Source organism: Dendrobium catenatum, unplaced genomic scaffold (genome assembly GCF_001605985.2).
Source record: "Dendrobium catenatum unplaced genomic scaffold, ASM160598v2 fragScaff_scaffold_853, whole genome shotgun sequence".
In the NCBI taxonomy this organism is placed as follows: Eukaryota; Viridiplantae; Streptophyta; class Magnoliopsida; order Asparagales; family Orchidaceae; genus Dendrobium; species Dendrobium catenatum.
In genome coordinates this window covers 3,752,392-3,763,651 of record NW_021319315.1, presented here as the reverse complement: position 1 = coordinate 3,763,651, position 11,260 = coordinate 3,752,392, and the positions used below count along the sequence as shown (strand labels likewise).

Sequence of the window (11,260 nt, the reverse complement as noted above, 5' to 3'; positions counted from 1 at the left end):
TGGTTTGATCAAGTATTTCCCTATTTCAATTGGGTTACACCAAGGATCAGCCTTAAGCCCATATCTTTTTGCTTTAGTCATGGATGTTCTCACTAGACATTTATAAAAGGATGTACCTTGGTGTATGCTTTTTGCTGATGATATTCTTCTTGTTGATAAGACTAGAGAGGGAGTTGAAGGTAAACTTAAATTATGGAGGGCAACCTTAGAGTACAAATGTTTTCGCTTGAGTAGATCTAAAACAGAATATATGGAGTATAATTTTAGTAGTAATAGACCTAGTGAGGTGTGTGACTTTCGGTGATCCAATCATTAATAAGAGTGCACGTTTTAGATATCTTGGATATATTGTTCAGAGTGATGGTGAAATAGATGGAGATATTATCAGTAGAATTCAAGTTGGATGGTTGAAGTGGAGGAATGCATCGGGCTTGTTGTGTGATAGAAAAGTACCCCACAAACTTTAGGGAAAATTTTATAAAATGGTGGTGAGGCTTGCAATGCTTTATGGGGCCGAATGTTGGCCATTAAAAGAGAAGCATAATACTAAGTTAAGTGTGGCAGAGATGAGGTTGCTCAGGTGGATGAATGGCTTTACCCTTAGAGATAGGATACGAAATGAACATATATGTGAAAAGGTTGGAGTAGCTCCAGTAGAAGATAAGATCAGAGAGAGTCGCCTTAGATGATTTGGTCACATAAAACGGCGGCCTTCCGATGACCCGGTTAGGAGAGTAGAGGTATTAGATTTGACTTATGTTAAGAAAGATAGAGGTAGACCTAAAAAGACTTGGTTAAAAAATATTAGGAATGACCTTTCTTTGTTAGATTTAAACGAGAATTTGACTTTTAATAGGACACAATGGAGGAAAAGGATTCATGTAGCCGACACCACGTAGTGGGATAAAGGCTTGATGTTGTTGTTGTTGTTGTATTGGAAACATTTAAGTATAATGGCTGATAAGATCAAGCAGTGTTTTTTTCTGACTATTCACTATGGAAGCAGTCTATCCCTTCTTTGGGACCCATGGTGCAATGGCACTTCATTGCTGATATTCTGGATAATGCCCGAGATTTAAGTTTTTATTCTTCCTTTTACTGTTGGGATGTTGGCAAAATTATTAATGGGAATAGCTGGATAATCCCCCTTTGTTTTGAGGCTACTATTGTTTCTAAAATTCGTAACGTCTGTATTAATAACCAGATCGAAAATCACCTTTGGCTAGACACTACTAACCCGAAATTCAACAATTTCAGGTCTCAATTCTATAGCAGTTGCACCCTGTCTCGTGGCATAAGTTGGTATGGCACAAGAATTCCTCCCTTCGTTTTTCTGCTTACGCCTGGATGGCCTTCAAACATGGATTAAAAATAACAGATGTCTTACGTTCTCGTGGTATTAGCAATGCCATTGTTTGTAATTTCTGCCATACCGAGCAAGAATCTGTAGCTCATCTTTTCTTTGAATGCACTTTCACTTTTAGCATTCTAAAATCCTTCCTCCCCTGATTGGGCAATCACCTTATGAGACCAAATTTATTTCTGACATTGGAAAGTGTTTTAGATCAGGGACTTGCTGCTCTCAATTTAACTATTACCTTTTGGCTGCCTGTGCAAACATTTATTTTATTTGGAGAGCTAGAAATGACAGCATTTTTTGTGGTATTGTTGATTACCAAGCTATTGTGATGACCAAAATCAGGAATGCCATTGATTGCAAGACTTCGACCTAGAAGAATTTTTGATATTTTTGTTGTCCACTATCGATCTTACTTCTCTCTCTCTGTTTTCTGCTGTTGGTGACCTGGCAGTTTTTTATATGACAATGATGAATGCTGTTCTTTTCAGCTGCCCCTTGGACGATCTTTTTGGTAACCAGGGGCTCTGCTCTTGCTATCCCTTTCGTGCTGGTATTTGGCAGTTTTACAAGCATTTTGCTCTATTTTTTGTTATTTTCAGCCCTTAGGCTTTTGTTACATCTCTTTTGAGTCTTTGATTTCTCTTTTTGTATACGAAAACCCGGACTATAGTTTTTCCTCATTTTTTCACTTGTAATCTCTTTTATTTCAATGTACGGTATTTCCCCAATAAAAAACTTCAATCTACTTGTTTGTAAAATTCTCCATATAATTAATTAATTAATTATCTTGTCGTTGATAGAATTGCTTTGGTTCATTCATATTTCAAAACTATCTAAATAACAATGTTATTTATAAAACTATATAAGTTGTTAGCTTTCAAAAAATATGCGTTTGGTTAAGGTTTCATTTGTGATGCCTTTTTTTATCACTAAAATAATTTTTTAGAACAAAAACTTTAATTTTTTACTAAAAAGCTGTAAAAAAACAGTCTTAAATGAATCCTAAATATATTTTTGTTATTTTATAGTCAGCTATTATAACTAATTCATACATGTTTATAGAAATTTCTTAATGACAATATATTTTGTTTGCATTATTAAATTTTTGAGCACACAAACATATATTTTTGGACTCTGAAAGTTTTGAAGTTTAAAAATAGAGGTCAATTGATACATAATAAAAAATCATCTCAATCAGGCACTGAAGTAGACACATATTTGAATAAGAAAATTTTAGATTAAAGGTTCATTTGTGTCGACTTTTTTATTGCTTTTTAAAATAGAGTTTTAGTTAAAAAAAATAATTAAAACTCTGTTAAAAGAAACAATAAAAAAGTCGTCCCAAAAGAACCCTAAATTTGAGACCATTTGGATACCGAGTTCAGCCAACTTATAGTTAAATTAAGGCTTCCTTTTGGGACAACTTTTTTGCAGTTTTCTTAAACAACTATCTAGTATAAAAGTTTCTTGAATTAGAAAATTTTATGATAGAAAGTCATTTTATAAAGCATGAAGAAAGTTGTCTCAATCGAAGCCTAAATATCTCAACGAGATGAAAATATGATATAGATAATTATAGTAGTTGTACCATATTAAGGCTTCATTTAGGATAGCTTTTTTGCTATTTTATAAATTTTTTTTTTTAGTACAAAAATTTTAAATTTAAGAATTTTTTTTACTAAAAAGCTGTTTTATAAAATAACAAACGAAGCCTAAGTTTGATGGTGAACTTTAAATTTTTTTTATGGTAAATATTATACTAATGTAAATTTAATCATTAATCACCCTATCACATGAAACATTCTCTAAAAATTTTATAGCTTTTTATGATCATATACCATAGATCTATGCAACGGTTATGTATGTACTTTAATTTCTCCAACAAGAGTTTAAACAAAATAAGTTCATATGGTGCACAATATTATAAGATTATGATGTGGCATGCAATGCTTAATGGTGCCGAATGTTGGCCATTAATAGAGAAGAATAATAATAAGTGGGGAAGAGATGAGAATGCTCAGGTCGATGAGTGGCTTTACCCTTAGAGATAGGTTACGAAATGAGCATATACGTGAAAAGGTTGGAGTAGCTCCAGTAGAAGATAAGATTAGAGAGAGTCGCCTTAGATGGTCTGGTCGCATAAAATAGCGGCCTTCTGATGATTTGGTTAGGAGAGTAGAGGTATTAGATTTGACTTATGTTAAGAAAGGTAGATGCAAACCTAAAAAGACTTGATTAGAAAATATTAGAAATGAACTTTCTTTATTAGATTTAAATGAGAATTTGACTTTTAATAAGACACAATGGAGGAAAAGGATTCATGTAGCCGACCCCACGTAGTGGGACAAAGGCTTGATGTTGTTGTTGTTATAATGTTGTTATAGAGAAAATAATTATATTAAAAAGTCAGAGGGGATGATGGTGCCAATTGAGTAGAAGATGAAGCAATAATATTGGTTTAGGTGTTAGCACTAAGGTTTTGTTTGGAGCAGCTTTATTACTATTTTTTAAAGTATTGTTTTAGTATAATTTTTTTTTTTTTTTTGGCTAAAACATTATTTTAAAAAGCAATAAAAAAATCTTCTCAGGCGAAGCATAAGTAACAAACTTGTAAAGACATTAATACATAAATGAATTAATAATTAAGTAAAATGTTTAGAAGAACTAATAAACTAATAATAAATTAAATTAGTCAAAAGGACCTAAGGGACCTAAGGGAAACTCGACGGACTTTAAAACGTTCAGATAATTAAGTAAACATTTAGAACAATTAATAATCTAAATAAGTGAAACAGAACCTAAAAAATAAATTAATTAATGTATAAATAAAATGAACGGTTGAGATTCATCTTTGATAAACTTAAAAAAAAACTAGAATTATATTTGGGTGGAATCCCAAGCCACTTTTATATAGTAGTATATTTTTAGCAATTTCACCCGTCTCCGAGGAGAAATAAATGGAGGTGAGCGGAATGCAATGAGGCGCAAAAATAGATGGTGTTGATTAAATTAATAATTTACAATAAATAAATATTGTACTTTCAAAGAATTTGGTAGCGGAATGCAACAACGATTTGGTAGCCAAGGCGCAAAAAAAGCAAGTTTCCTTCATCTTCCAAAACATTTATCCCTATATTTATACCATCCTCTCCGACGATCCATCGATCGATATATTTAACGATGGATCAATCTATTTCCTCTCTACATATGAGGAAGCTTTGCCCAAATCTAGAGCGAGAAGATGCCCTTGACACCGTCCTCGAGGTTCCTTTACCGGAGGAGATGTTTCCCAACCGGAAGGGAGGATCGTCGTCGTCATCGACCGACCAAGACAATCACTATGCTTGGCTCAAGTCGCAAGCTTTCAACAAAGCCACTGACACCCCGCCGCCGATGCTTTCCGGCCGGACCGCGGAGCTGCAGCTCCTCCTCAGCGTCATCGGCTCGCCGCTCATCCCTATGCCCGTGCCGTTCGACACCGCATTCAGTAACCGTTCCGTCTGCGAATCCTCCATTGTAAATCCTAATCCTTTTATTTGTTAATTGTTTTTGGAGCTTGTTGCAATTTGATACTTAAAAGAATTTTTAGAACAGACAAGGATTTAACGTATATCTTCATGATTATGTTGGATATTATTTGATTAAATAAATAATATCAACCACATATATATAATAAATGATCTCCTATCCTATCTACAAAATAACCATACCAATTTAATTTTGTTCTTTGTTTTTGATGTGTAACGTCAGACATTTCTATATACTTAATGTCTGAGAGCAACTCAAGCACAACAAAACACCTTTTACCATCTTAGATAACATCTCCAATAATTTAAATCTTTTATAATGTATTAATACCCTCTCTAATTATGAGAATAATGCCCTTTATAATCTTTTGACTTGTATTTGTTGAGTTGTACGCTTCAACTAAGGCTTCGTTTTGGACGGCTTTTTTATTTCTAAAACGGAGTTTTAGAACAATTTTTTTTATTTTTGTATAAGAAATTTCATGCAATATCTCTGCTGCTTTCAATTATTTATATGTGTACAATTTTCATGCAACTTTAAGATGATAAATTCTCACTTTGTTATCAAAAATATTTTAGCAAACAACATCATTCCATCCTAATTGATTATTTAAAAGAAATAATGAATGATTTAATTTCCCTTTTAAAAAATAAATAAAATTCTAACAATTCCATGCTTATATATACGGTAAATAAAAAACTACATGTTTATATGTGCAGCAAGCCTCAACGGCCAAGTACATACTACAACAATACATAGCGGCGACCGGCGGGCAGGCGGCGCTAACGTCGGTGCAGAGTATGTATGTGGTTGGGAAGGTGCGGATGAGCTCGTCGGAGTTCCACATGGGCAACGATAACTCCTCCGCCGCTGCCGCCGTTCCTCCGTCCATAACAAGGAATGGCAAAAGCGAGATCGGAGGCTTCGTGTTATGGCAGAAGAATCCCGAGCTCTGGTTCTTTGAGCTCATTATGGCTGGCTGTAAGATGAGCGCGGGCTGTAATGGCAAGCTCGCCTGGCGCCAGTCCTGCTCGGAGAAATCGCACGCTTCGCGTGGCCCGCCGCGTCCTCTCCGGAGATCTCTACAGGTTCTGTTTACAATGACGTTTCTTTTCAATTTTCATACCCAAAAATAGTCAATCTTATATTCTCATATGACATATTTTATATGAAAAGTTTTACTTTTGCCCAAACTATTGCATCCTGGAACATTGGTGACGCTAGAGAAATACAAAGTTTAGCTTTCGAGTCTTGTACGAAGATCTGACACATAGACAAATAGAATAGAGATGTGCAATAATCATAAAAGACATTAGAATTTTTACATGGAAAATCCCGTTCAGACTCCGCACGTAATAATTTATCCTACCATAGTAGAGGATTGAGCTTCATATGCAAAAGCTTGTAAGTTAATCCATAAGCCCTCTTTTATATTCTTCTTCCTTTTTGAGACCATTAATTATAGTTTGAATGTTGTGTTAATTCAAGAGAGGATCCCTTGACTAAATAATATTGACTTTACGAATCTTGAGGTCGTATATAGTCCTTATAAAATTATGAAATATTAAATTATTATTTACATTATATTAAAAAAAATTAATTATTCTTATGTAGGGTTTTCGTTATTTAATTTTATTACACTGTTGATAATCTTGTCACTACTGCGTGTATCTATGATTCTCCACAATAGTAGATTCTCTTCCAAGTACTTCTTTTCGCAAATGAAAATAGAAACATAATTTAATTAATTTTAAATAGAAGCCAAACTAAAAAACTAACTAATTATCATCTATGCTCAATGTGAGTAACTAAACTGCTTTTATAAAGGGAATTGCCTAAACATGCACAATAAAAAATCTGATTTTATTTATTTTCTCCCTCTTTTTGTATAAATAGCGCTTCCCCGGGACATGTATGAATTAGCTAGTTGCCCTCCTTAAAAATAAGCTATGATTACAATATGAACATGCTTAATTATTGAATTTCTTATATGATTTACAGTATCTTTACATCAAACTCATGATATCACATACATATCACGAGCATATATAGATATTTTTCTCCAAAAAATATAAGTAGTATCAAACTTGCTCCCAATGATATCTTTGATTTTATACGTGGCCTATTTAGGGGAACTAAACCTTTTAAAAAATTATTTTATATTATTAAAATATAATTGTCAACATAAGAAAAAATTAATCAGATGTGAATATATACGTGTCACTGTCAAGCTTAATATGCATACAACCATCTGAACCTTCTTAAACACCCATACATCCCTGGTCTGTATATGTAAAAGGCCCTACATAACGAGGTGGTGGTAGTAGGGGATAATAAGTAGGTTGTGTGTTTGGTGGATAGTAATATGTGGATGGGCTAACATGAGATGGTGACAGAGATAAGTATGGATAAAAAGGTCGACATTTACAAGCATTAAATAGCAATGTTGTATTATATACATATTGTATTTCAATAAGAGTGCTTAACAACACACAAAACTCATACTTAAATATAGAGTCAAAACATGTCCAGTCCTCTCTCTCTCTCTCTCTCTCTCTCTCTCTCTCTCTCTCTCTCTCTCATTCGTAATACATTGCATTTCACACTAGGTTTGCATCGAATTTCGACTCTTCAATTTCCTACTCGTCGACGGATCATGTCCTTGCCGCTATCTCTTTCACATTGCATCCCTCTCTATCTTACGCTTGCATCTTGCAATGTCCCAAGTTCCGATTCAACACTTAAAGGAAGGATCATTCCTTAATGGTGGAATGACATCCGGGTTAGTTGAGTCGAACGGTTCGACTGTTCTTATATCAGGTTATTACAACACAAATGGGAGGAAGAAGATGGTTTGGAAAAAAAATATTTACTTATTTATAGCAGACTGGTTTGTTAGAAATAAGTGTGAGATTATTGGCATACCAATCCACCAAAAGTCACCAAATAAAATTTCGATGGTTCTTCTGTTGGAATACAACCATAATTTTCGGCCATGTGTTTTTTCAGTACTTTTTTCATAAATCTATATTTTTTAATATAGTGAAAGTATAATTCATTAAAATGCCAAGCATTACATCAATGCAAGATAAATCAATGATATTACTATAACAATTATGTTAAATCTAAATAATTACACTATTATTACAATAAGAAGAAGAGCAAAGTAAAAATTGTTACAAAAATGATGTGCATTTGATCCTAAAAGTATATTGGGTATGACCTAGCTTCTTCCCATTGGCTACACTACATTGCCTTGCATGGCTACATCTATCTCCTCCCTTTGAGAGCATTTAACTCTTCTCTAGAAGATCACTATTCGGCTCCATAATTCGGGTTAGCAAAATAATGCTTTTTATTTTTCTTAAATCTCTTAGTTGTCGTCATTTTCAACTAGATATATATTTTTAACATATGAAGCTCATATTGCTTCTCACATATATAACTTTGAACATAAGTTGTAATATCTAACACCTTGATTCCTTGTTGCAATTGACATATATTCTTGACATATATTCGCTTGGGAGATCAATATCGACACAAAATTGCATGTTCATGTCTGCTCCCACAATTCAAAATCACCACTAAGATAATTATCATGGACATATAGTTCAATTTTATTAATGGGGCAGACAATCAAACTTTCAATCATATAGAAGAACTTCCCTGATGAAACTTCATTTTTTTTTGCCAGTATTATTTTTACATTCAAAACAATGTTGTGTATATCTAAGAACTATTTCTATATTGTATCCCTGAAAAATAAAATAAAATAAAATAGTCATGGATTGGAGCATGCATTCTTGCTAATATTATTACAACTATAAACAATATCATTAATCATTAAGTTGAATAGGTTCCAAGGATCAAAGCTAACTTTATTCTTTAGAGAGTAACTATGGTTGAGTCTTTAACATGCATTTTGTCAAATTTCTATATAATTTAACTCTTATATAAGCCTTGAAAGTCAACTGATATTTCTCATAATAGCTATCAATTTTGAACTTTACCATGATATTGATTGCTACATGATGATTATAAGCTCCATATTATGCCTTTAATACGATGTGATGAAACATTGACAATACTATTATGTCTATTATAAATAAACACCATGTTTTTAACAATTTATATTGACTCCCTTACTCTGCTTATTAATGTACATGCAAATTAATATTTTTTTAGTTAACTATTATAAGCATCATTAGGTGAATTTATAGTGTATTTAGAATTGTTCAATCCACACTTAATGTAGGTTGACATGTACTTTTGAAGCCTTGAATATAAATCAATATTATCATCTCTCTTCATATTCAATATGAACATATTTGACTTCAAATTATAATAAAATTTAATGAACTTTTCATATTTCTTTGAATTGTAACTAATATATCACACTACTTTACTGATTTCTTCACCTTAATTGAAAATTTCCTTTCATCTCATAGAGAAGGAAGATCCTCTTTCACTTTTATTTGCTCCAAAAAATCTGTCTGCTATTAATAAATTGAGTACACCCTCGAGCATGGAGCCTTTATATCAACGATCATTGAATTTTATATGCTTTAGGCACTTACCCTTATATGATAGGAGTTATTTACATGTCATTAATAAATTTATACTTAATTTGCTGAATTCTAATAGATTTTAAATAAATTTACATTTATAAATTTGAAAGAGAAATCTCTGAGGTCATATTAGAATTAACTAAAAATTGCTCATTTACATTATTAAGCATAACTTTTTAGTCATTTATGGAATTGAGTCCAATCCAATTTATAAATTATTTTAACTCAATAATATCCTTACTCTAATGATTTGGGTGGGCACTAAAATTTTATTTGGAATAGTTTTTTTATTAATTTTAAATCAATTTTTTTAGGCAAAAAATTTTTATACTAAAAATTATTTTAAAAAGCAGAAAGAAAACTGCCTCAAATGAAGCTTTTTTTAATCTAATTAGACTTATAAAAAAAACTCTAATACTATATTCATAGATTTTATATATTAATGTAATTTATAAATTATAAAACTTTAAAATAAAAATAAAAATTTAGATATTAAGTGACATTAAAATTATTTAGATTTTTTTTAATTTTTTTTTTCTTTTAACTTTGAAACGCTATGCACTGTAGTTCTGACTTCTAGGATATTACAGGGCCTAGACCCGCGCTCAACGGCAAATCTCTTCGTCGACGCAGTCTGCATCGGCGAAAAAATCATAAACGACGAAGAATGCTTCATTCTAAAGCTCGAAGTCAGCCCCAATGTCCTCAAATCCCGCAGCGCATCCAGCTTCGACATTATCCGCCACACCGTTTGGGGCTACTTTAGCCAACGCACTGGTCTCCTTATGCAGCTGGAAGACTCTCATCTCCTCCGTATGAAATCTGGCTGCAGTCGCATCTCCGCCTCCACCCAGATCAGCTGCAAAAGCATCAACAATGATTCTTCCATCTTCTGGGAAACTTTTATGGAATCCATCATTGACGATTATCGCTACATTGATGGCATCAATATCGCTCACAATGGCCGAACCGTCGTCACTCTGTTCAGATACGGTGAGGGATCGATTAATCATAAGCGCCGGTTGGAGGAGTGTTGGACGATTGAGGAGGCCGATTTCAATCTGCATGGCCTTGCGATGGATTCTTTTCTTCCACCGTCAGATCTTAAGGTCGATTGCGACTAGAGTTTGTGAGTTTTTTCCCCTTTTCGATTAGTTGATTTTTTTGTTATGATGTACTTTTAATTGCTCTTATTATTTTGTTTCATTTTAAGTAATTAGGAAATAGTGAAGAGGGAGGAACTGTAAAGATGGAGAGCAGGGTTTCCATTGTTTTTATTCGTTTTCATTTAACACCAAGAAAGGATTTGTAAGTTAAATCCAGAGTTTGGAGAAATTAGTGAGAAAGTGTAACTCATTATGTGTTGAATTGTTATTGCGATGCAAATCATTCATATCAAAAGAGTATAAAGTAGTACAAATTAAAAGCATGTGTCTAGAAAAGATAGAATTATGAGGCTGTGAGCTATGCTCATTTATTAATCTTTCTTACCTGTATTAGATAGGCTACATGTTTAAGCTTTTGACGAAAGCATTTTAAGTTGAGCATTCTCAGATTCTTCTCTCATTCTTATTTATCTGTTGTCAATTGAATCAGTTGTTATTAAAGAAGCAAAGCTCAAATCTTTGATATGCTAACTATATATTTTCATTATGAATTGCTCTCTCTCTCTCTCTCTCTCTCTCTCTCTCTCTCTCTCTCTCTCTCTATATATATATATATTTAAAATACTGATCCAATATTATATGTTTTAAAGTGGAGTCGTTGCTCTCTCAGATTGATTGCTTGATATTGTACACTGTTT

At 32.9% G+C, this 11,260-nt stretch overlaps 1 protein-coding gene across 6 annotated transcripts in view; it reads left to right on the top strand.

Annotated features, from left to right (window-relative positions):
• LOC110097178 overlaps nt 1-10,911 on the top strand; it is a 15,689-nt gene extending 4,778 nt beyond the window's left edge. For 3 of the 6 annotated variants that reach the window (XR_002303177.2, XR_003701533.1, XR_003701534.1), the window contains exon 3: nt 1,258-1,665. Coding sequence is in view for 3 of the 6 variants with exons in the window: in XM_028696941.1 (XP_028552774.1) it covers nt 5,608-5,976; nt 10,047-10,580 (903 nt within the window). In the remaining 3 variants the exon portion in view is untranslated. Of the gene's footprint in view, nt 1-1,257; nt 1,666-5,607; nt 5,977-10,046 lie in introns of those variants that run through there. The other 3 variants (XM_028696943.1, XM_028696941.1, XM_028696942.1) reach the window with 2 other exon arrangements.
• The last annotated feature ends 349 nt before the right edge of the window (nt 10,912-11,260 follow it).